The 25,619-nt window shown below is 48.8% G+C and overlaps 3 protein-coding genes across 3 annotated transcripts in view; 1 reads left to right on the top strand and 2 right to left on the bottom strand.

Annotated features, from left to right (window-relative positions):
* Positions 1–96: 96 nt before the first annotated feature.
* Positions 97–10,065, top strand: TGME49_254390 (CRAL/TRIO domain-containing protein). The gene is made up of 9 exons (XM_018781055.1): positions 97–3,554; positions 4,064–4,251; positions 4,719–4,865; positions 5,281–5,366; positions 5,699–5,865; positions 5,960–6,024; positions 6,378–6,552; positions 7,022–7,741; positions 8,646–10,065. Exons 1-9 carry the CDS (start codon positions 3,159–3,161, stop codon positions 8,754–8,756), a joined length of 2,055 nt encoding a protein of 684 aa, XP_018638136.1. The 5' UTR covers positions 97–3,158; the 3' UTR covers positions 8,757–10,065.
* TGME49_254380 (ribosomal protein L11, putative) lies at positions 9,738–14,145 on the bottom strand. Its single transcript, XM_002369451.2, has 5 exons — positions 13,313–14,145; positions 12,921–13,020; positions 12,291–12,411; positions 11,589–11,696; positions 9,738–10,982 (listed from the first exon to the last, which is right to left on the bottom strand). Exons 1-5 carry the CDS (start codon positions 13,398–13,400, stop codon positions 10,857–10,859), a joined length of 543 nt encoding a protein of 180 aa, XP_002369492.1. The 5' UTR covers positions 13,401–14,145; the 3' UTR covers positions 9,738–10,856.
* Positions 14,146–16,710: 2,565 nt separating this feature from the next.
* The window catches only part of TGME49_254370 (guanylyl cyclase), a 39,085-nt gene continuing 30,176 nt past the window's right edge, over positions 16,711–25,619 (bottom strand). Inside the window, exons 41-54 of the mRNA XM_018781054.1 lie at positions 25,255–25,431; positions 24,218–24,683; positions 23,578–23,677; positions 23,116–23,155; positions 22,684–22,797; positions 22,247–22,366; positions 21,975–22,103; positions 21,184–21,301; positions 20,589–20,757; positions 20,021–20,095; positions 19,417–19,560; positions 18,621–18,735; positions 18,041–18,197; positions 16,711–17,579 (exon numbers count right to left, since the gene is read on the bottom strand). Coding sequence (XP_018638137.1) covers positions 17,515–17,579; positions 18,041–18,197; positions 18,621–18,735; positions 19,417–19,560; positions 20,021–20,095; positions 20,589–20,757; positions 21,184–21,301; positions 21,975–22,103; positions 22,247–22,366; positions 22,684–22,797; positions 23,116–23,155; positions 23,578–23,677; positions 24,218–24,683; positions 25,255–25,431 — 1,989 coding nt within the window. The 3' untranslated portion in view covers positions 16,711–17,514. The remainder of the gene's footprint in view (positions 17,580–18,040; positions 18,198–18,620; positions 18,736–19,416; positions 19,561–20,020; positions 20,096–20,588; positions 20,758–21,183; positions 21,302–21,974; positions 22,104–22,246; positions 22,367–22,683; positions 22,798–23,115; positions 23,156–23,577; positions 23,678–24,217; positions 24,684–25,254; positions 25,432–25,619) is intronic.

The raw sequence follows: 25,619 nt of genomic DNA, 5'->3' as shown, positions 1-25,619 counted from the left end.
GCAGGGAAGGTGCGGTTCGTCGCTCTGTTTGTGTGGCGCTGCGTTTTCTGCGCTGTCTCCGTTTGATACCATTTTTTCGCCATCGCAGAAGTCTCTGCTGAGTTCTCTGCTTCCGGCCGTTTTCAAATGAACGAAAGATGGCGAAAAATGGTGGAGATTCGGAAACATCGGAGAAACCTGCGACTCGAGGCAGTGCCGCTCCGGAACGGCGGGCAAGTGGACCGTGCAGGAGCGCCAAAGGAGTGTGAGAGGCGGTGAAATCTCCAGGGCGACAGAGAGAGAGAGAGGCGAGGGAAGCTGTCAAGAGAGAAGCGATCGGAGCATGTTGAGACACGATCAAGAAAGATCCAGGAAGAGTTTTCCTGACAGAAGAAGACAGCTGTCAATAGAGAGGCGAAGGAAGAAATCTAGAGCGAGCGCAAGAGCGGTAGCCAGAGCGAGCAAAAAAAAACGCAGAACTCAGAGAGAACAAGCACAGAGAAAGAAAAGAGAGTTCGAGAACGGAGAGAGATTAGTAACAGAAAGAGGACGAGGAAGATCAAGAAGGAGAACAAGAGGGACAAACAACAGAGGGAGATCAAGAACTCCGAGAGATTGAGAACGGAGATTAACGAGCGCGAGAGAGCAAGAGAGTTTGAGAACAGAGAAAGACCAAGATCGAGCACAGGAGCGAGATCAAGAGGGAGAGTAAAAGAGACTAAGATCTCAGAGAGAACAAGAACAGAGAAAGAACTGGGGAGTTCGAGAACAGAAAGAGATTACGAAGAGAAGGAGAACGGGAGAGACGAAAAACAAAGAGACATTAAGATCTCAGAGAGAGTAAGAACAGCGAGAGCTTGACAACCTAGAGAGAGCACGAGAGTCTGAGAACAGAGAAAGATCAAGATCGAGCACAGGAGCGAGATCAACGAGGATTCTAAGGGGGAGGCAAGAGCAAAGAGAGATTCATTGACACGCTAGATACAACAAGAGAGTTTTAGAACAGGGAGGAATCAAGATAAGAAAGAGATCAAGATGAGAGAGAGACAAAGAACAGAGAGAGAACAAGGGAGAGACGAAGAGGCTGAATTAAGAACGAGATTGTGGTCCAGGAGCTCTGTGTTTTCCAACTTGCCAGTTACTTTGATATTTTCTGACTTCCGAAACGTTTTTCTTGTTAGCACATGTGGACGACATTGTAGCCGAAGAGGATTGAAGAAGCGGTGTTTTTTCGCAGCTGAAAACGAGATCAAGAGAGACGAGTAGACTACGACTGTGACTTCGTTTTGAAATCTGCGCGTCGGCGCGGAGGCGTCTGGGCGCGCGCGCGAGCGATTCTCTCTGCCTTCAATCCGGTGAGAGTACGCGCCACTGACTGCCTTGTTGACTCCAGGAGAGAGAGATAGGGTGACATGCGGAGGTGTATGCACAAGAGTTTGTGACTCTTCACGAGAGCAGATGGCGCGTGGACTTTTCATTTTGCGACTCGCAGATCCCGGCGAGCCTCCGCAAAACTTGCAGATGCGGCGCGCCGCTGGACATCCTGCAGTGCCGGGGCGAAGGCGGCAGAGGTTGCAGGGCAGACAAGGCGTCGCTACGTTCTCTGTGTGTAGCTCCTTGCCCTGCACTGGCATTTCGGCCGCGGGAGAAAGAGTATCTGTCCTCTGCGAAGACACAGAAAGCGCAGTTTACTCTCTGCTCTCAGGAGTCCGTCAAGGCGCCGTGGAGGCCAGCGCCAGGGAACTCGCGTCGAGAGCGACTTGCGCAGAGTCTCTTCTCGCCAGGCCACCGAACCGCAGCGTCGCGAGCGCGCGCGAGTGTGGAGTTTTCGGACTTTTGGGGAGACGCGAAGAGTCCGAGGAGCTCTTTTGACAGAGGAGGTTTTCTTTTGAACTTGGAGTTCGCGGAGGAGCCTTCGTTGTCTCGGTCGACGAGGAGAGACTCCGAAAAACGGTCGCCGACTGCCGGCGTAAGGCTGACGCAGGAAAGCCGAGCGCGTTCTCGGGCGCGCGAGACTCGCGGAGGACGTTCAGCGGTTTCTCGGTCTGCAGAAAGAACGGTTTTCTCTTTGGAACTTCTTTCAAAGACTCGGCCGCGAGCCGCCCCAGTTGACGCTTTCCTCTCAGTTTTTCTCCGTCTCCGTCTTCTGGAGACAAATCTCTCTCCTCGGTTCCGCCACACATCTGTTGGCGGTCTTCTCTGCCTCTCAAGTGCATGTGTGAGGCCTGCCCTCTGTGGTCGCTGGAGAATTCCCCGCGCAGCTCTCCCCCATTTCTCTTGAAGAAAACGCCGACCTTCTTGCCCGACGGAGCTCGCCGTTTTCTCCGTCCGATTCTTCAAGCCACGGAGCTCCCGAGGTCCCCGTTGCAGTCCGGCTCTCCCTCGTCTTTTCCTTTTCTCGTCCTCGTCTTTTCCTTTTCTCGTCCTCGTCTTTTCCTTTTCTCATCCTCGTCTTTTCCTTTTCTCGTCCTCGTCTTCGCTCTTGGCTCTTCTGCTTCTCCGTCTCCTCGCTCGACGTTTCGATCTACTTCCGCGCTTTCAACGAACCGAGGTCCATTGCTCTCCGAAGGGGAACTGCAGACGGTCGAGTTCCCCTTTCTGAGAAACTCTGCCCTCGACGGTTGCTGTCTCCGGTCCCCTTGCAGATGCACTTGGTGATTTTCAATTGACCTTCTGTCTCTTCGCTTGTCTCTCCAGGCTCTCGAGAAGTCAACCATTCTCCAGCCTTCTTCCGAGTTCTTCTCTCGCCGCTGGCCTGGATGAACCGTTGCTCGCTCCTCCTCTCTTGACCTCGTTGTACCGCCTCGCTTCCTCTCTTCGATTTCGATATCGCATGTCTTCTCTCTGCTCGACCTCTCGCCTCTCCTGAGCGCTGTTGAGTGACCTACTACGACAGAAGCGTCATCAGCTAGTCGACTCAGGACCTCAAAGGCCTCGCCGGAGCTCTTTGATTTTTATCTCCTCTGCGGCCAGACACGGACTAGAGGCCGCTCTGGCTTCCTCCCTTCTCGCTCACTTCTTTCTCGCTTCTTTCTCTCCTCACTGCGCGTCGGCCTGCGTTTCTCCCTCTTTGTCGAGAGGCGGCTCGCCTTCCTCTCTCTCGTTTGTTCCTCACCCGTCGTCTCCCTCTCCTTCTCTTTCTTCTCTTCCTTCTCTTTCTTCTCTTCCTGGCCTTCAAAATGTCGGCTGCGACCTCGCCCTCAGGTCTCCCGGAACAGCCGGCGACCGTCCATGCAGACGATTTTCGAGAGGTTCCTGAGCGTGCAACGGACGCAGCTGCTTCCTCCTCTTCCGCTTCTTCCTCTTCTTCTCCCTCTACTTCAGAGCCTCGGAGACAGTTCGCTCCAGGGGAGACGGCTCTCCTGCAAAGTCGTCAGCTCGCGCATTCGCACCATGCTGAGGAATTGACGAACTACACCTTTCCTCCGATGACTGAAGAGGAGCTGGACAACTTCGGATGGCAGTGGTGCCTGGACGTCGTCACGCCTCCCAGTCCCCACTGCATTCCTGTCGAGGCTCTCACACACAAAGCTACCGCCGAAGAAACTTTCAAAATATTCTTCAAGGGAACTTCTGTAAGGCTCAATCAGTATCCACGGGATCAAGTACACACATATGCATATATATATGAATATATATATATATATATTATTTTGTACATGCACAAGCATGCATGTGCAGAGATGGATTATACTTTAAGCACACACACACTACGTATATATATATATATATATATACATATATATGTAAATGAGGAAGTATGTTTCTCCCATTTCTCTCCTATCTGTTCCCTTCTCTCTCTCTCATTTTCTTTCTCTCTGTATTTCTTCTTTTTTCTCTCCTTTCGTCCCCCTCTTACTCTTCTTTTCTCTTTCCTCTGATCATTTGCTTGTCTCTGTTTTTTTCTTTCTCCTCTGACTCCGTTTCTTCGTTTTTCCTCTTTTTCTCTCCTCGTTTTCCGCTCGTGCTCTTCCTGCTGCAGCATTTCAAGTAGACGCTGTGAGGGTGTCGGCTTTTCAGTGCCTGTCTCCCGTCACCTTTCTCGCGTTTCCACCTCGTTCCTCCGTCGCTTTCTTTTTTTCAGAAGGAAGTCTGCATTCGTCAGATCTTCTTCCACCTGCCGCTCTCGGAGGACGAACAGCTCTGGCTGTCGGACTTCCGTGCTCTCTGCGCCGAGAAGAAATGGATCATTCCTTACTTTCTGGAGCCTCACCTTCTCCGCGTTCTCTGGTTCTGCAAACGCAAGTACCCCGACGACCCGCTCAACAAGAGGTCAGCGAAAAAGCGAAACAGAGACACAAGCAATGAGATGAAGGAATTGAAACAACCGAAAACGCATGCAGCCTGTTGTGACCCGGAAGGCCTGCCCTCCGCGAGTCTCGTCGAAATCGAGCCGCCTTCGGTTAGGTGAAATCCTTCTGCCTTTCGACACCACACAAAACACACACACAAGCGTTTTTCATGGTGCGATATGCATCTTCATTTATATATAACTACATATATATATATATGATTATGTATACGCAAATATATATATATATATATACATACATATTCGTATGTATATATTATATATATAAGTATGTATATATATATATATACAAGTAAGTATATATATATATATATAAATGTATATATATATATATGTATGTGTGCACTCTTGGTTGTGGGACTCGATGTGTACTTCTCACATCGCATATGCTGTGTATTGGGAGACAGAGTCTTTCCTTATTTTTCAGTTTGGAACACGCGCAGCAGATGGTGGAGTGGAGACGCGAGTTCTATCCTTTGTCTGACAAGGATCCTGAACTGGCGGAGCTTCTGAAACTCGGCGCAATGTACTGGGTGGGCCGAGATCCCTCTCTCCGCCCTCTGCTGATTGTTCGGTGAGAGGCAAACGGCTTTCTCCATCTTTTCCATCTCACCTTGACTCTGTCTTTGCTTCAGTTCCTCTTCTCGTTTCCTCGCCTTCTCTCTCCCTTGTCTTCTTCCTTCTTCTCTCTCCTTTCTCGTCTTTCTTCTTTCTCTCTTTGCCTCCGCTTCTTCTTCCTTCCTCTTCTCTTTCCCTTCTCTTCGTCCTGTCTCCTCTTTTCGCTCGCCTCGTCGTTGTAAGGCCCAGTTCGAAATGCTGTATGTCTCTGCTGCGTCCTCTTTCTCTTTCGTGTCTTCTTTTTCCATCCTGTCGGAGATGGTTTAACTTATCTCGTTTTTTCCTCATGTCTCTCGATACTACTTCCTGGGGTCTCCTGCACTGCTTCTGCACCGGGCCATGGGCGCCGCTGTCGTTCTGTCTCCTTGCAGGCTGTCGCGACTTCCGAAGGCAACTACTCCCGAGCTCTTCAAGAAACTCACGATTTTCTGCTTTGAGTGGGCTCTCAGATTCCTCAGTGAGTCTCTGGCTTCTCTCTTTTCTCTCGTTCCTTCATATCGTTCTGCCTCGCTTCCAAAACATTCTTCTTCTTCTCGCGTTTCACCTCTTGTTCAGTCGCTCTTTCCACTGTCCCTCTCGCGTCGCTTCATCTCGCACTCCTTGACTTGTCTCTTCTGCGCTTCTCTCACGTTCGGCTTTTATCTCCTCTTCTTTTGTCTCACCTGATGCTTCTCTCTCCTCGTCTCTGTCTCTGCTCACCTCGCCTCGTGGAGCTCCTGGATTTTCTTCTGCTGGCTTCCCGACTCTTTTTATGTCCATCTCTGTCGCTGCATGCGCTGCCCTTTCCAGTGGTTCCTGGAGTCGTCGAGACATGCGTCGTCCTCTTCGACGTCCGCGCAGTGCCTCTGCACCAGTTCCCCGTCAGCGCTCTGACCGACATGGTAAATACGTTGACGAAGCAATTTCCTTTCCGTCTGCACCGCATGTGGATCATCAACGACTCGTTCTTCGTCCAGGTAAGCCCCGCAGGAAACAGCCTTCGACAACACCCAACTATACGCTGAAACGACCGACCCACAGAACCGCGACTTGTCTCCTGCTTGCATGCAGACGGTCTGGAGCATCGCCAAGCAGTTCCTCACAGAGGTCCAGCAACAGAAAATGAAGTTCTTCAGGCAAGTCAATGCAACGCCGTTCTCCAGAAGTGCTATATACATACATATATATATATATATGTAGGATTGACCATGCAGAGATCTGTTGTACTTACAGATGTATATATATATATATATATTCTGGGAAAATGTATTTGTATGTGATACGTATATATCTATATATGCATGTGTATCGATGTGTACATACCGATGTAATAGATCCACGTCTATACATGTTCCCATGCATCTATATATATATATATATATGTATGTATGTATTTATATGTTTGACGCATGTACAAATATGCATGTATCTATATGTGTATATCTGTGAATGCATATTTGCATGCATGTGGCGTCTGTTGCTTTTTTAGAACTGGCTTTGAGGTTGAGCTGTTGAAGGATTATGCGGCGCATCAATTGGAAAAGCACTACGGAGGTTCTCGCGACGAAATTCGCGTTTTCTATCCGTTCCCTCTCGCACCCGGGCCGTTCAACATCGATGCCGAGCGCCCCAGAGAGACTCTTCCCGCGGAACTTCCAATGCTGGTTAGTGTTGGACGCAGACCGTCTCGATTGACGAGTATTCAAATTCAGTCAACTGGCCCTCTGAATGTCTGCAAGATGCCCACTCGAGATGTGCGTGTATGTTGAGGAACTCTCTATCTCCAGTTCGACTCCGTGAGCTGCCGAAGTTCCGCGCTGCTTTCTCGAGGTCGTTGTTCGCGTTATGTTGCTTCCAGCGGCGTCCTTCTCTTTCGCTGGTTCTTGCGTCTCTGCGTTTTCTCTCCCGTTCTTCTTGGCGTCTTCTGTACGTTTCCCCTCTCTCTGGGGACGGAGGAGACACACCTCGCGCATGCTCGAGACCGAAATGTTCCTCTCCGCAGCCTTTTCCGCACGCCTTCTTCATTCTCCTTCTTCCAGCTTGCTTTCTTTTCTTTGTTTTTCTCCACGATTTCTTCGGTTTCGCCATGCTTCGCCGTTTGCTCGCTTTCCTCCCCGTACGCTTCTCTGTCAGGCGGTGGATCGCTTCACGACCTTCGGAGTGGTATGGGAAGGTGCATGCAGATTGCCGATTCAGTGGAGCGCAGAATGTTCTCACGTCTTCGCTGCATGCGGCATCCCGGCGCCGCCTCCTGCGGCATCTCTGGAAGACGCAGAGGCGGCAGAAGCACTAGCGGCTGAGGCAGCGGGGCAGGCGGTCCGGAGTCAGACCATCAAAGCGTACAAGTCCATGGTGAGTCTGCGCAAGAAGCCGTCGGTCTTCTCCCTTCTCCGCAGACAAGGCTGCTCTCTCGCCCCTGCAGGGGAAGCTCCGCGACCCGCAGACGACGGGCACCAGTGCGAGCAAGAGGAGACCACGACTACAGAGGAGAAGACGGAAAAGGAGAGAGTGGAGCCAGCGGCGGTGGTGGAGAAAGAGGTCGGGAGGGGGACAGAGAAGGCAGGCGAGCAGGAGGGAGAGAAGGAAGAGACAAACGGCCAGGACGAGACGCAGAACTTGCTCGGGGCGGCAGAAGCGCGAGGCCTCGTGGGGGAGGAGATCAGCAGGCGTCTGTCCAAGCCGGCGGAGGCGATGCAAGGAGCTGAGGACAACGCGCAGAACAGCGAAGAAGAGAAACCGCAGGCGCATGCAGAACGGAAAACAGAGCGTGCAGGAGACGGAAAAGAAGCAGAGAAGACCAGGCATGACGCAGCAAGCGCAGAGGCTGAGGCCGCACAGGCCACCAGTCAGGAGGTGAGAAGAGGCAGGGAAGAAAGGAAGAAGAGAGAGTTAGAGAGAAAAGAAGAAAAAGAAGATAGAAAAGAAGATAGAGAAGAAGGGAGAGAAGAAGATAGGAAAGAAGGGAGAGAAGAAAGAAGATGAGGAAGAGGAAGAAAAGAGAGAAGAAGAGAGGTCCAAGGGAAATGAAGAGAGACGAAGAAGAAGAGAGAGACGGAGAAAAAAACGAGGAAGATGAAAGGGAGGAAACGCAAGACAAAAAGAGGAACTGGGAAGAGCAGAGGAAGGCCGGAAGTGGAGAGGATTGGGATTTCGAGTCCATGCAGAAGTAGTTTCTATTTCTCCGTTTTCTTCATGGATTTTGCGTCTTTCGCTTGTTGGCTGTTGGGATGATCCTTTCCGTCTCATGTCTCCTGCTTTTCACTCCACATCGTGAGGCCAGTTTGTGTTTCTGCAAAATCTCCTCGAATGCGAGTTGACTGTTGTTCGGGCGCCTTCGGATTCGAAGCAGGTTCCCAAAAGAGGCGAATCGAGGGGACAGAGATCTCTTCTTTTTACGTCTGCAGTAATTTTCGAGAAGCGAACCGAGTAGTCCGTGGCACCAAAGGCATTCCCTAATAACACTCGTAGCTGCATGCATGCACATCTCAATATTTACATATATATATGTATATATACGTATACATATTTATATATATATATATATGTATACATACATATTTATGTATGTATCTGTGTACATCATTACATCTGCGTCGATGTCGATGGCCAAGTCGAGACGCTGAACGCCGATTTTGTTTATCTCGTACCGTTTTACGGTTGAGTTTGTTCGCAGATCGTGGGGGGATCGGTCCTCTGGCCTTGTCTGGATTTTCGAGATTTTGGAAACGCGGATTTCTGTTTTTGCGTTGCTCTTCAGAGTCCTGGAGGGCCGCCCGAGTCGAAGAATTCGACGCGAGCGTCTCCGACTGCTGCACCTGTGGAGAAAGTGAAGTCCAAGAAATGTTGCGGTGCATGCAAAATTCAGTGAAGGCATGCGAACAAGAACTGTTCTTGTGCAGCCGAAGAGAAACTTCAAGAGCTAAATCACGAGCTCTGCTCGTACCCTAGATGCGCCACTCATGCTGGCAAATAGTCCTTTCTGCGAGGGGACTGTCTCCTCAGGACGGTGGTAACGATTTCCCCTCTTTTTTCCCGCAGAAGATTCTGAGGAGAGGGAGCCAGCCAAGAAGAGGTCGACGAGAAATCCGAGAGAGCACAAGGGCAGGTGACGTTGGAAGACTGAGCTGAAGTGACAGAGTCCAAGAGACAGAAGGAGACAATGACAGAGGGCGCTCAGAGGGAGTAGACCATAGGAGAGAGCCTTCCTCGCTTCCTGTCTTCCCCAAGAAGGTGTGGATCTCTCGTGACGGGAGAAAACGCTTGGTCCGAGACTTTTCTTCGTCTCTGCCAGTAAAGCAATGTGTATGAAGAACTCGAAGGGCAGGGGCGCGGATGCGCCTTCCAGGTCTGTCTGCCAGAGTTCGTAGACTTGTGTGTTCGCTTTTAGTGTCTGCTCCGCGTTCGTCAATTCGTCGCCAGCGATGCTGCTTCTCTCAGGTTCTGTGTAGATCTGCTGCTCGCGCAGTGAGGGGGATTTGCGGCTTGCAGGCTGTTGCCTCCTTTCCTTTTTAAGGGCGTTCTCTTCTCTCTTCTAAACGAAGGAGAAAGGACAAAACGAAAGAGAAAGGGGATCGTCTCTCTTCTTCAGTGGACGTTCCTCTCTCTATGCTGCAATCCAAATCGGGAAATACACGTGACGCACCGTGACTTCTCTGTCGCGGTTCGCTCTCGAGACTGGTGTTTTTCTAGTTCAGATCCTTATGCGCATACGCGAGAAAAAACGCATGCAACGAACTTTGGAAATCCATCATGCGTGTCTTCATGCTACACGTATATATACTTCTGTATATATATGTCGAGACAAATACATATATACATATATATATATATATATATATATGCATGTACGCGCATGTATCTAAACATACAGTACATTTCTTTATGTATTCATGTATGCATGTAATTTTGTATCGTATGAGTATCAGTGAAAGTGGAACTCGGGGGGTACGGCAAGCATGTGGAAACTCTCGCGGTAACAGCTTGTGTGCGTACATCGTCAGATATTTGAATATCTTCTCTCTGAAGGCTCTTCCGGCTCTCGACCTCCGTGACGACCTGAAAGTGTCTGCCAGTTTTCCGGTTCACTTGGAACGTCTTTGCAATAATTTCTACGTCTCTATCTGTCGCCTTTCCGATGTGCAAGTCTGTTCACCTCAGAGATTTCCTCGCCTGCACGAAGGCGTTCTACGACGCGTTAACCGCTCTGTCTCTTTCTTCACTTCACACCTTCTTGGGACTGTTGCTTCCCTGTCTCTGTGTGCTCTCTCCGTTTCCTTGTTTTCTCTCTCTTTCCTGTCTCTGTTTCGTTGTCTTTTCCATTCGCTGTCTCTTTTTTCTTCTCTGTTTCTCTTTGCCTCTTTTCTCTTCTGTTCCGTTCTCGCGTCTTGTTTGCGCTAGAGAATCGAGGACGAGGGAACCAGAGAGACAAATGCGCAACTCGTTCCTTCCGAAAAAGAACGGATTGTCTCACGAACGGCGTTTTTAAAAGGGAGAACGCGTAGCAGCGACAACGTTCGCGTGGACACACAGCCACGCTGCAGAGAGGCTTCTTTGTGCGCGAAACAAAAAAAAATTGAAAACACCGGAAAATGCAGAAAGAACGAATGGCAGACAAGAGACAGGGAACAGAGGCACAGAGGAGAAAAATCAAGACAGATATTTAAAAAGGGGAAGAGCGAGAGACCGGAATGACGAGAGGTCAAGAAGACTCCCCCGCGGGTCGAGATACAAAAAGAGAGAGCCAAGAAAGCAGGAGAAAGCCAAGCGGAAGACGAAGGGGACAGAAAGAAAATGGAAGAAAGTTGAAAGAAAGGACGAGGAAGAGACGACAGAAAAAGAAACAGCGAAGACAACATCAAGGCCGAATGTGACTTTTTTCCGGCATTCACGCTCTTCTCCATAGGGAAAGTCCAACGCGTCTTGAAACAGACGGGAAGGCAAAAAGAACAAAAAAAAACACACTTCACAGTCACTTCTTTGTGGCGGCTCGCTTCGCTGCTTTCTTTCTCTGACGCATGTCTTTGCGCATGCTGTCAAGAGCCTGAACATCCGTGTAGTCCCGCTTGTGGTACGCAGGCAAAATCTCTTTGCTTATCTGCAAACAGGCAAAGCAAAGGGATCTACACATGAAGCCAGAGCGCTGTACACCCGTCGCCCCCCTTCCTCGCAGTCAACGTTTCGTTCTTCATAATCACGCCTATGCAGATATATAAACATACATGTATGTACATAGATGCATATATATATATATATATATATATACATTTATGCACACATGCATGCAAAGAGACAGGTAGATATCCAGATATAGGTGTAGAGCTGAATCGAGAGAGCTAGATACCGATAAAGAAATGTATATAGGTAGGTATAAACTAATAGCTGGGTTCCGGAGAGGCAGCCTCACATGAGATGGAAAGCCACACAGACAACCACACGCAGAGGTCCATATAAATATATATATATATATATATATATACGTCTGTGTACATGTAGGTGTAGGTATGCTTATGTGCATGCATAGGGAGATGTAAATGTAAATATATGGAGAGATACAGACAGAAATCGATATGGGGGCACACGCGTTGACATGCAGAGAGATACATACAGAGCCGTCGCAGGAATCTGAAAGACGCAGATGCGTAGATGTGCATGCATCGAGAAGTATACGGAATTGAAAGGATGCTTGTGAATGGAGAGTTACCTCTATGCCTGAAGCGCGAGCGGTGCCGATAAGAGATCGACAAATGCCACGGAGGGACATGCCGATGAGAGGCCAGTCCATGCTTTTGCACCTGGCAATATGGTAGATCTGCGAAAGTCGAAAAAGAGGTGAAATTCGGACTGCTACGAGTTCTCACACTGCCTTCTCGACGCACGCATCGCTCACACAGAAACTCCCTCGTTTGAAAGCCAATCGCAACCACCTCTCTTCCTTCTCCTCAGCTTACTGGATATGAAAACACATGCACATGAATACATACATACAGATATATCTACACATATATACAAATACATATACATATATATATATACAGATATGCGCATATATATATATATATATATATGCATGCATGTGTATGTGCAAAAGTGTGTGCGTAGATATGTGAAAAATTTGGTGGAAGATTTTGTATCTCTCAGTCCGTTTGTTTGCTCTCCGTCCTCACAGAGAAGCGATACATGTGAACAAGGCCTGCATCCAGTGAAACATCAAGCAGTATAGGTACGAATATGAGGACCCGACACAAGGAGACATGATAATGGAAATACGCTTGATTATTGAGGGAAGGGACTTGAAACATGGGTGTACACGAGTGGAGGCGTTTCGCTGTGAAGAGGCAAGATTCCTTTCAGCGAAAAGCATTTAGTGCATGGCATGCAAGGAGAAACTGCATGCGCTGTTTACCTCCTTCAGGGTGACGTTTCCGACACTCTGGTGGCCAGGAGATTCGCTGCCCATCGGGCACCGCGCCGTTCGCAGGAGAAACCAAATGTTGCTTGGGGCGCGAATGCTGAATTTGTAGGACCTGAAAAATAAGGTTTTGCCTACTGTTTACGACTGTGAAGAAGGTGAAGCTGGTTCAGTTGTCAGTAGTCGGGATCTACACCACCGTTACTCAGCTTCCTCGAAGGCTTCCCGGCGAGAAAAAGACAACGGGAGACGCAGAAGACACAGAAGACACACCGGGAGCGAGGCGACAGAGAGGGGGGAAAGAAGAAGGAGGCAGAAGGGATGAAAGCAACGTGGAGAGGATAGAAGGAAGGCAGAGAGACCGAAAAGAGAATCAGAAAGATGGGGAGGGAGAAGGTGACTCAAGAAAGCGACGTGGAAGAGAGGAGACAGAAAGAAATGCCGAGTCGAGAGAGGCGGCCTGCCAGCAAGGAAGGAAGAGGCGCATGCGGCGCTATCTCGCGTGTTTACAGAAAGCCGACGAAGGTAGAGAAAAGCCAAGAGGAGGAGAGGTCAAGGAGAGTGTTTGGCAGACAGACGCGAAAGAGACAGGAAAAAAAGAAACATCTCGTCGCGAATTCTCACCTGTCGGTCAGAGGAACGATAGTCACTTGAAGCGGAACCTCCGGGCGAACGTTGGCAGTGCGAGCGTTGAATTCTTTGCAGAACTGCATCATGTTAATGCCTGAGAGCAGCGCAGAAGAAGAACGAGGCCGTGTTCCAGGGAAAAGAGAAGACAGGCGCAAAGAGGGCCAAAAACCTCTGGACGTACAGTCGGAAAACTCAGAGGCAGACAGTCACATCCACCCGCACGCGTTTCTACATGTACGGATTTGCATGCTGCATGTTCGGGGCTCTGCGCGTCTGCTTGAGTGAAGGAAGGAGACGGGAAGCAGAGGCAAGTGAACAGACTGAGCGACAAGATAGAGGAAGAGAAGAAAGGCGGGAGACCCTCGACGCAAGGAGGGAGGACGCACCCAGCGGACCGAGAGTCTGACCAATCGCAGGCGACGGTTTCGCCGTCGCTGCAGGGACGATCAGCCGGAATCTTCCAACGACGGACATGGCGAAGAAGGCAGATAAAAACGGAAGGCGAAGACGAAATCGAGGAAGAACAGCGCGTGAGCAGAATGTGCAGACCCTCGCAAGCGCGTCCCTGAGGCATTTGAAAATGGAGGTCAGAGGAAGTTGCGAAAGAAGGGAAGAGAGAAATCAGACGCAACAGCACCGTCCAGAGAACAGCGCGAAACGCAGAAGCTTCAAAAACGAAGAAGGGGATAGAAGGAGCGAGGAGACGAGAAGCGGCCGACTGAAAAACTGGAAGCAGACAGTTCAAGTAAGAGTGTCACGAGAGCAAGATAGATAAGAAAAACCAAGAGAGATTTTTGCCGCAAAAATAGCCAGCGAAGGGGCCCGTCTCAGGTGTATGTACACCCCAGAGTTCTTGCCGGCCCCGACATTCAAGTGTACATACACCCGAGAAGGCAAAGGAAAATGGATGCATAAGTACGGCGCCGGAAGGCTGGAGTCAAGTTGAAAGGAGGATTCCGTTTCTTCATGAAAAAAGCTATATCGATGATGAATTATGCGGCGGGTCCGTGATTCCCTCCGTTCTCAGCGTCTCAGCAGAGCCAGGCTACTGGAGAATCTTAGCATGCGTCGAGTATCGGGAGACGAGGTTCGCCTCTCTTCGCAGTGGCGCAGTGGTCTCCGATTGTCCTGCTTTTTGAGATCAAGCCTTTCTCGTTCGGAGCGGGTGGCCTGGGTCCTCCGTTTTTTCACCGAAGAAGAAACCCAGAGTCCACACACTCTGCTCCTTTCTGCCGAGACACAGACAGGAGCGGCGATAAAAAGAGAGAGAGAAAGTGAAGAAAGAGAAAGTGAAGGCGAAAGCCCTGGGCACGGAGAATCGCTGTGCCTTTTTCATAGCACTGCGTTTTCCCGCGAAAGGAGCGTAGACTCTGCATTGAGAGCGTGCGCTATCGCATGAGCTTTCTGTTCCGCATGCATGCATGCGTCGTCAGAGGGTTTCCGCGATTGTCTCTCCGCAAGCAGTTGTCGGTGTGAACTGTTTCTCTAGTTTCTGTGTGTTCTCAGTTCTCAGTGGGGAACTTGCTCGGAGAAAGTAAGGAAAAGAGTAGTGCTCTCTCTTCAAAGTCCCTATTCTGCCTTCTCTGGGAAGAGAGGGGAAGTCGGGAGAGAAAGAAAATTCGAGAAAAGCGAGGGCGACGAAAACGAAGGAGAGAGAGAATGGTTTCAGGGAGAGAAATGCACATAGAGACAAAGGGGACAGGACAAGCGACAAGGTGAATTTATCTAGTGTGCGGTATTCCCAAACAAAGACATATTATATTATACACAGTTGAAACGTCTAAGGCTGCGTTTTCCTCTCTTTGTAGAGAGGATGGTCGCTCATGGTCCGTGGCGCTGTACGAACGTCACAGTGACGACAACGGAAAGTGTGTAGGAGAGAAACTGACACAGTGAAAATATTCACCACCAAGAGAAAGCAACAGTCTCTCAGCGCAGAAACACAGACACACAATGGGCTTCCAGACAGAGAGAGAAGAGAAGCAGTGGAACTGTTGGAGCTTGACATCTGTCATGGTCTGAGCTAGAGAAGAGAGAGAAGATAGGTAGCGCTTTCAAAGACTGCGGAATGCGGTTTTCCTCCCAGACGCCGGGACAGGAGAAGAAGACGAAGAGTAGCTGTAAAAAATGTAAATGTGCTGTCAAAGAAACAGAGACGAAACAGAGACATACATGGTGTTTCAAAGCTCTTGGAAACCAGCAGACGCGCGGACAGCGCGACGAGTCTCCGAGATGGGAACAGAGAAGGGCAGAGAAAGAAAGAGAGAGAAACGGAAGAGAAGAATCGAAATAAACAGGAGAGGACTTCTCTGACTAGAGAAGCGCTCACACTCTGAAACAGAATCTACCTGAGATATGTCGACGAGGAACCGGAAAAAGAACTGCGTAGGAGGCAGGAAGTGGAAAACCGGGGAAACGCGACAGGACGAGCATGAGAACGTTCAAGCGCCTCTTGTTTTTTTCAGATAGTATGTTTCAAAACACGATGCGTAGGCTTCTCATCCTGTATCAAAACTCTGTGTTACAGAGTGCTCTCCGGAACTCGTGCCAATGGCAGGAGGTCCGGGACCCGGTAAAGCAGCGGAGACCTTTGAAAATTTAATGAAGTTCGGGGGTATGTCAAAGAAAGAAGACACCGTGTACGCACAACGCTGGCAGACAAAACAGCTTGAGGGCATGCGAGTGAGAGAAGAGAGGTGGAAAGCGGGTCTGCGGGGAACTAAAGACACCCACGAGGACGAGCCAAACTGCTCAGAACGGAGAGAACAGCGATACGGGCTTCGTTCCTCGACATCGACGTTCCGACTGACTCCTGGGGGAAAGAAGCAAAGTGGCGCAATATGCGTTTCTTGAGTCACTCTGCGTAAGCAGGAAGGCAACGGAAAATTCAGATTTTCTGACCTAGAGGTGTCGACAAATCAGCAAGAGATCTGCGTACGCAGAGTCTAAGAACATACACACCAACTGTGAAGGAAATCACTATTTTCTGGATTACATTCCAATAGAGAAGACACGAGATGCTTGTGTGATAGCTGTTCACCCTCGAAAAGAGAGAGGAGACTGAAAGCACCCCCAATTCGTATTAAGGCACTACAAGTTGAAACAGAATAAAGAGTGGAAACTGATCTTCGACCATGAAGATGAGGCACCACGGCAACAGCTGCGCATTTCCGGTGTCTAGACGGTGCACGAGTTTCTCGGTTTGCCTGAGTGGCTTCCCGCAAGAGAAAGAACTTCAGAATAAAAGAAGGATGATATTGCACCTCACAGACCCCGCGGAACTGCTTGGGGGGGGGGGGGGGAAGTGTGAAGAGAGATCACGAAGCCAACGATTCGAAAGGAAGATGTCAAGCTGCTCGGGTGTTTATGTACATCTCAGCGTCGGGTCGACGGCTAGTCGAGACCCTGTTCCTGTGCGAAAACGGAGGCTTGCAACCAGGCTTGAATCACGCTAAACCTCACCTGGAAAAGAACATGTCGCGGAACGCGTCAGCACTTTCAGGCTGCCAGGTATGTCTCACAGTGAATATACATATCTATAATATATATACATATATATACATACATACATGCAAATGCACGTATGCATGTATTTATGTACGTATATACGCACATGTATGTGTGAACGTCTGTACGTGCGTGTGTAAACTGCGTACATGTGACAGTTTGGCATCGAAGGTTTTGGTACGAAGAGCGGACTCCGCCATATTTTAGGAAGTCGGCGTTTTCTCCAGTGTGAGAGGTGGGGAACAAGACGAGAGGTGTGGGGTCTTCCTGACCCAATTCGAGAAAACGGATTTTTTTTGAGGAATGTTCAGGAAGCGACAACATGCGTTTGCACACGTTCTCTCTGCAAATGCATTTATGGACGTTTACTGACAGAAGCGCATTCGCCTTGACCCTGTTCAGTGGCACAAGACCACGCAAGCGCGTCTGAGGTGTACATACAGCGCGCACGGTCACGCGGGGCGCATCGCGAGCAACGACAGGAATCAAGAGGGCCATACGACAAGTGCGAGAGGTTTTCGGAGCCAGAAGACGACGAGAGCAAGCGGAACATCGAAGGACGCTGACTCATCAGAAGAGATGATGCCACACGGAAAGAAAAAGGCGCAGAATGAAAGCAAAATAAAATCGGAAAAACGACCGAATGCGAGCCAGCGAGCGCTACCGTGGAGGCAGGATACTGGAACCTGCTAGGGGCGACTCGCCGCTGCGGTCAATGCACACAGCAACCGTGTTTGGAAACAGGAAAACATGGCACAGCAGGTAATTCGGCACATCCGCAGTCTCTCCACCTCCCTGCTTCTGCCTTCCTTTTGCCTTTTGCGTTGACGAAGCTGGCAGCGCTCTTCTCTCTCCCGGGTGCGCACAGTCCTGTTCCTTTTCTCCTTTCCTCTTCTGGTTCCTCTGGCCGTGACGAGACACCTGCCGCCTCTGTCTGTCTCGACTGCCCGAAGCGGCAGGACACAGACCCGCCTCTGGAGCAACGCAGAACCTTGGAGCAGTCGCCCTGTCGAAGGAAGACGGCTTTTCGCGAAGAAGTGGAGAATGAAATGAAAAAAGAAACGCTGACAAAAGCTGCGTTTCACGACCCGAGTGCAGAGCCAGGTGTCGACCCTATATCCGAAGGCGACGCGTCCAAACCGAGACCTACGAGAAAACCACAGCCGTTGTCTCACATACCAATATCTCTCGGAATCCCATGAAAATACAAAAAAACATTTAGGCATGCGTAAATGTATATAGATGCATATATATATATATATAAATATATATATATATATATATGTTTTTATGCATACATATATACATTTAACTGTGGAGAAGAATCTACTCGGCGCGATGCACGTAGACGACTCAAGTCGACGCAGAATATCAAACCGCGTACGTATATCTATATATATATATACAAACATGTACATCTGTATAAATACGTAGATGTATATGTACAAGTATGAACAGTAGGAGTGAGAAGACTCAACACAATCGACAGCGAAGGTGTCTTTGTGAGGACCGATGCTGCGACTGGAAACGAGGATCTGCGATGCCGAGATGCACGCCAAAAGTGTGGAAAAAAATTTACGAAGACTTCTTTAGTCTTTCGAACCTACCTCCAGCACGCTCGATTTCCTTCCTCAGTTGCTTGAGGCCGTCGATCTCATCGTCCTCAACCTCCTCACGCAGTGGTCCATCATGAGAAGTGACAGAACCAGCTGCTTGCCCTTCGTCTCCCAGATGGCGCGGTTCGTCGCTGGGTCCAGAATCGCCCTGCGAGAAAAAAACACAAACAACGCGCAAGGATACGCGCCAAACATCTCACCACAGCTCTGCACAGGTGCCGACATCTCGAAAAAATAACCTATCCACCAAGTTCTGCCTCGTTGAAGACACAAACATCCATATACGCACACCCACACATATACCGATTTATCGAACAAGAGTGATCAACTTGTCTGTACGTTTGAGAACATACAGACATCCAAATCCAAATAGGAATCGATATATGTATAAAAATATATGTTCAGTATCCAAGTAGAGAGCTCCTGAAACGGATCTGTGACGACGTCTGTGTAGCGGGAAGTCGCTGCCGACACAGGAGAAAAGCAGACTCGGTAGGTTTTGTTGCATGTTTGTCTCAATTTGCCTCCGGAGCGCCTTTTCTGAATTCGGTGCACATGCATCTGAACTTACGTGTGACACGAGAGCGAGTGCACTGAACTGGTGACCCCTGAGAGACTGTCGGCGTCCCAGAACGCGCGGCGCACTGCCAAGAATGGTGAATCTCCTGCGGTAATTTCCTCGAATGCTGCGCAAAAGAAGAACACACAGGGCGAGGAAAAGAGCAAAAACTCACAGCGCGACTCCGCCACACTCATGCAAATTCAGCGTCTCCGTACACTCCCCAAAACGACGAAATGGTGCCACGCAAAGTTGAAAATCAAATGGACGAGTACACCCACGTATGCATATATATATATATATAGGTATATATGTATATGTATATATGTATATGTATATATGTATTCATGCGTATTCACGTGCACATACATACACAGATTGCATGCAGAGAAACTTACACAGAGAGAGAGAGAGACAAACACCTGGGAGCAGATGTGCATACATATATGGGTTACATATATGGGTATACATGTGAACAAGTATAGATGTGTGTGAGGGTGTCCGTAGAATACGCGTCAGATGCATGCGGAGTCCAGATGGCGATGAGCATTTTCGTCTCTCTTCGGAAGTTCCCAGACGGAGAGATGTGGACAAGCGTACACACTGATTCTTGATTGGACAGAGCGATGCACCAGGAACGATCAGCAAGCGTACGGAGAGCACGGAAAGGAGAACAGAAGAAACGGTGGTCGGGAGACGCACGGAGGGGAAAAAGACACAGAGGAGGCTGCGAAGGAGACACGAGGCAAAGTCGGAAGAAGCGACGGCTGACTTCGCCTGCTGGATTCCGAAAAGGGGCGGAGCTTACGATGTAGCATCTCTGCGGAGACCAGAGGCAACCGCCTGCACTTGAGGGATCGCACCGCCGCCCTGCTGAAGAGAGGCAGAGGGACCTGCAACAGCCATCGTCGCCGCCGCTGCCGCAAGTTCTTCGTCTTCGTCGAAATCCTTCCTGAAGAGAAGAGCAGAAAAGCGTCGCCTTGACGAATCCGAGAACCACAGCGAAGAGGCCGACTGCAGTGTTCGCACTGGCCGAACAAAGAAACAAGAGCCAGTTGACACACGAGGGGGGGAGACACCGAGACAGGTGCATGCGCGTCACCCGCTACGCCGCAAAGGCCTGCTTGAACCTGAGCTGGAAGCGAACACGATGGAGACACCCAGAAACAGAGAGACGCCAACGAGAGGCAAGCGAAGGAGAGAAGACGAAGGAGAAAGAGAGAGGAAAGAGAACGAAAGAGAGAAGGGAAGGAAGAAAGAAAAAGTGAGGTAAAGACTGAGGGAGACAGAAACCTTGGACGCTCGAGAGACTCCGGTGCCAAGACCGGAGAAATAGCACAGTTTATCGGAGAGGACGTGCGATTGTGAAGCACAGTTCCTGTCTTTTTTCAAAACGACAACGCGCAACTTACGCAGGGCGAATGAGGTACGAGTCGACGGTGCTTTGCAAGACCGCTACTGTCTTGTTGAACTTGAAAACGAATTCTCTGCAGTGCGTCAAAACCGGGAAGCGGACAAAACTATCAAAAGTTCGTTTCCTTTCAACTTCGTTCTTTCTGTCCCTGGTCAAACTCTGCATTCCCTTCTGAACGACAACTGGAAGAGAAGCTCGCCGACGTCATTTATGAAGCAGTCGGTAAGAGAGACGCTTCTTCGGTGGTCCACGCATACAGAAGACAGAGCGCTGGACTGGATATGCGGAAACTGGAGAGTCACAAGAAAATCCAGTTGCAAGCTCTCACCCCATCTCAAGCGGCGAACCCACGTCGCCCTCAGACATGAGAAACAAAGAATGTGGAAACAAGTAGATCGGCTCATGCACAAACATCCATATATGCATATATATGTATACACACATAAAGTTATAGACAGACTTCCATGCGCGTTTTAGCATGCAGACAGGCAGGTGGCGTCTGCTTCGTCGCGCGTCTGTGTCTCGATTTGTGCCGAAGCTCTGTTCATACGTATAGCTGGACTTACCCTGGAAAGCCTTTTTCCATTTCGTTTTTCAGGATTTCCGAGACATTGATTTTTCCAGGAACTCCGTTGCTCTCCATCATGTTCCCCGTCAAGACATCCATTCCCCACAAATCGTAACGAAGGCGTCCACTCCCGATAACGCCTCCTACGCAGCTTCCGTAGTGCAGACCTGCAAAGTCATGAAAGACATCACTGTGGTCCACTTCTGAAACGCGAGTTTTTCCCCAGGTCGCGACCTCGAGGGTTCCATCTACATGCACATGTTATGCACTACAGACACCTGCAAATATGTCTCCACGTCGATTACACGACAAAATGGAAACACGCATTCGTTTATATATATATATATATATGTACATATATATGTATACGTGTATATATTAATTCAATTAGGTACGGCCGTATGCAGATGTCAGCTTTTGTGTATCTTTCTATGCATCTACCTATGCATCTATGCTTCTATCTATGTGTCGATATATATATATATATATATATATGTATATATGCATGTGTCTATGTATGTCTCTATGTATGTCTGGGGTTTGAAAGAAAGACGAGGTTGCAGCAGCAAGTGGAATAGTCGACAGAACTGTACCTATGCGCATGTTCAGATTGGGAATGCACAAACGCTCTCGAACTTCGGTGATGTTTCCGATCATCGCCTTAGCCATCTCGTAGACAAGCCACATGCCCTCTCGGGGGTCTGTGTCTTGCTGCAGAAAAACGAAACAGAAGAAAAATCAAAAAAAGTCAAAACAATGACCAGCGTCATACCCAGAAGAAAACGCCTTGGAGCGGAAGAACAGAAGTCGACAGACACAAACGCCTTCAACACACACAGTTCTCGAGGCATGTCTTTAGCAATCTCTGGGCCATCTCGTCTTCGAGATACTCGTCCATCTTGCTACGCATGTGACACAATCACGTCTCTATGAACGTCACATCCTATCCGTATACATCTGTACAGGGATGCACAAATAAATATAAATATATGTATCTACATGTACAATAATATATACTCGTACTGGAAATCCATGTGCAGGGTGGCATTCACCGAAGACCTTCGTGAGCATGCAGATCCAGACACGTTTATTTCTGGATTTCTCTGCACCCGAACTTTCACTGTAGTGTGACCGGAAAAACGCCGCTTTTCCTGCAGGTAATTCTCCCTCTCTGCAAATGGCCAACTGCATACACGCGCCTGTCTATCGATCTCTCTGCCTATCTAGCGATCTATATATTTATATATTTATATCTATCTATCTATCTATCTATCTATCTATATATATATATTTATATATGCATGCATACTTGCACACAAGCAATTCCATATCTGTATCGCTCCACCAGTTCGTTTTCTGGAACGGTGGATAGACAGTCCCTTACAGCATTCTCTGCGGTGACCGGTTCGGAGACAGCGACGTAAGCGTCTCCGATGGTGCAGAGTTTGTACAGGCCGAACTTGGTACTGTCTTTGTCGAACTTCGCAAAGAGTTTCTGCAGCATTGTTACGACCTGAAGAGCGCGCGCAGACGCAGTTTGCAAGAATGCACAGAATTTCAGAAAACTCGACAAATGGGTTCAGGGCGTCTCGGGCAAAAGGGGGAAAAGCACGATTCTGAGGCAAAGTTTCTTTTCTCTCCAAACCGTGTCCTCACCTCGCAAGCGTCCACACCCTTTGCCCAACTTGTAAACCCACAAATATCTGCGAAAAGGAAAGTCACGTTCTCGTGGAGATACGCGAGCTTCAGCTTGTCCTGCTGAAACTCCTCCAGAACCTGAAAAAACAAAAAAAAAGAAAAATGCACCCTCATACACATGCAGAGAATGCAATCCAATATATACAAACATACAGATACATATATATATGTAAATCTGTATACAATATATATATATATATATATATGTTTACCCACATAGGTATATATATATATATATGATTGCTTAAATGTACACATGTACGCCTGACCGAGCACATGTGTACGCCGACCTGAAGGCCTCCAGCTGTGAAACGCGTGTGCCTCGAGACCTCGGCCTTTTAGCAAGCTTCAAGAAAGGAAGAAACGAGGAAAAGGTGTACGTTTTTCGGGTGTACCTGCTTCGGAAGCATATCGTTGAGAAGCTGCGTCGCACGGCTTTCTGTCGTCTTGGCATGCTCGTTCACGTAGAAAGTCAGACGATCGATGTACTCTTTGCAGTATGCACTGACCTGAAAAAAGGAAAAGCAAATGTAAAAAACCAAAACATGCAAACAAATGCGCATAATACATACAAACAAAAGCATACATGTTTACCTTCATATTCATATATATATATATATATATATATATATCAATCTATGTATGCACTTGCTTATATTGACATATATATATATATATATATATATATATATATATAAATATATATATATATATAAGTACATATACGTTGAGAACGGGAAAAGCGAAAGCCGCTGTGAACTCTCTGGTTGAAGGCTGGGGAGTACCGTTTTTCACAAAGGATGTTTTTTTGAAAGAGAAAGGCTCACCAAGTTGAAGAAGACGTAGCAGGGGAAGGTGGCAATCGTGCTGAGAGTCAAGAAAGATGTTGGAGACACAGAGCAATCAGACTCCTTTCAAACAACAACGCTCACGTAAAACTGAAACGGGTCTACACATCCTTGATAACACATAGAAACACAATTTATATATATATATATATATATATACATATATATATATATACATATATATATATATATATATATGTAGTATTGTACGCAAGAACACCCCATCCTTGGGAACGCGCTTATAGGTTTGGACAGAATCGTGATAGCCATGGCAGCTGACTTTCATCAACCATGAATGTAGATACAGATATATTTACGATTAAATACACACTCAAAACATGTATGGGTGTCTATCCACATGTACAGAATCAGACGAAACAAGACGTCTCCGCAGCTGAAAGGAGACACCCTTCGACGAGTGTTACACGCGAATTCTCTCACCTGACTGTCGACGCGGTTTCCCTGGCTGTGGTGATGATGAACGTTAAGCTCATCGTCATCAGCAGGACATCGACGAGGATGCAGTTTTGGAACAAGAGACCTGAAGAGAAGAAGTCGCGCATGCGCATCGCCAGACTGCGTTGTGTTTTGCATGTCAGGTACGGGCTTACAGTTCGCAGGACCCAAGGAAGTCTTTGAACCAATGCGGAGGTCGACGCAAACACAGTTGACACTCCAGCTGCATGAATTGGGAACGCTCGTTTCCTTGACTCGCCTCCATGCAGCTTAGATGCGCCGCAAAAGTCCTCGAAAATACCTCTTTCTTTTCTCGTGCCTATGTTGTGGCTTCTCCTTTCTCTCTCGCGACCTCGTTCCTTTCCTTTCTTTCTTTTTCGGCACACCTTCCTTCCTGCGTCTCACGGCCTGGAGCTTCACTCTTTGTCTCTTCCTCAATTGCGTCTGCATCACTCCCTGCCCCGTTGATTCCTCTCTTCCTTTGCTTCTCTCCTCTCCGTGGTCTCCCCCCTCGATATCTGCGTCCTGCTTTCTGCTTCTGTGTCTCTCCCCGCATTCTCCACCCACCGCATTTGGCCTCGCGCTTTTCCCCATCTGTCGGCCGCCCGCTGTTCGTCGGTCCTACCGGTGTTGTGGTGGAGAATGACGATGTAGAAGAAGAGCTCAATCGTGTCGCTGAGAAGCCAGTAGGTGTAGGCCCTCCCGTTGGCAGTCACGAGGTCGGATCCCTCTTCACCCGAGGTGCCGACACCCGTGCAATCCGTTCCTCCGGAGACACTGACGCCTCCACTCCTCAGCATTCGGGAGGCTCGTGAGACGCCTGCCGTGGTGAAGGGAGAGTGCATGGCCTGAGCGAGAGGCGAGCCGGCGACGCTGTTCACTTCTGCGTCGTCGGCCGGGAAGCTGCCGTCTTTCGCAAGATGCGAGAGAGCGACCAGGGTGTTCTCCACGGCGGTCTCGGATGCCCCATGGTCTTCCTGCTGCTGTCCGCAGACACCCCAGGAGTTCGAGAGTGCGAAGACACACGACGCAGAAATAAACAGCAAATTCAGAAGGAAAACCATCCAGCGAAGCTCCAAACATGTCGCCACCTGCACGCAGAAAGAAAAGAAGGCAGAAGGCATATCAAGGCCCGTGACGGCGGCAGTGACGAAGCTCTTCGTGTACCATACAAAAAACGCATGGGCAAACACAGACACAGAGAGAGACTGAACAGGGGAGAGGTAGAAATACAGTAAATGTACTCGTAAATCCACGCTCACATATCCCCACTCCAGTGATCGACACGACGGTTTTAACGCTCGCTTTGTCAACAAGTCGAGTGACTCCCAGCTCCAGAAATCCATATGTATAGGTATATGTTTATATATGCATATAAAAATATAAAAATATAAATAAAGGTAGGAGTGCTTCGATAGATATACACATAAAAGCAGCTTTAAACATTAATAGGAAAGTACCTATATACACGTATATAAGAATGTGATATAAATCTAAAGGCCTTTCCTGTCTTCATGATCTTCGGCTGTTCAGGTTTTTAGCTGTGTTCCTTTCCGTGCATATGGTGACGACCTGCTGGCCGCGTCGTTTAACCGCAAACAGTTGCAGCTCTCTCTAGAAGGCGTACAGGCGTCGCGGAATCGAGAAGCGATCGGTGCTCACCTCCTTTCGGTTTCGGTAGTGGAACAACATCCAGAGGACGAACGCGGCTAAGGTGTACGTCGCGCGAACCGCCCAGTAAAGGCCTGTGCAGACGTGGAGGTTGATCGTGTGATGAGAGCAAACAACGTAGAAGCGCGGCAGCGCCAGCCGTGTCAGCGTTTGAACGCAAAAGGTCACCTGCAAAGAGAGAAAAAGATGACACCCCGGCAGCTTCAAAGTGAGAAAGACTTTCTTTTAAAATGGCACCGACGGGAAGCACGGCAGAGGTATCCAGAGGCGAGGGCAGAAAACCACCAAGAACGCGGAGCGCGGAGGGAGATGAGGGGAGAAAGAAGGAGCAAGAGAGGAAGAAGAGAGGAGAGAGA

The sequence above is a fragment of the Toxoplasma gondii genome, chromosome III (genome assembly GCF_000006565.2).
Source record: "Toxoplasma gondii ME49 chromosome III, whole genome shotgun sequence".
NCBI lineage: Eukaryota > Apicomplexa > Conoidasida > Eucoccidiorida > Sarcocystidae > Toxoplasma > Toxoplasma gondii.
This window is presented reverse-complemented; position numbering and strand designations above follow the sequence as displayed.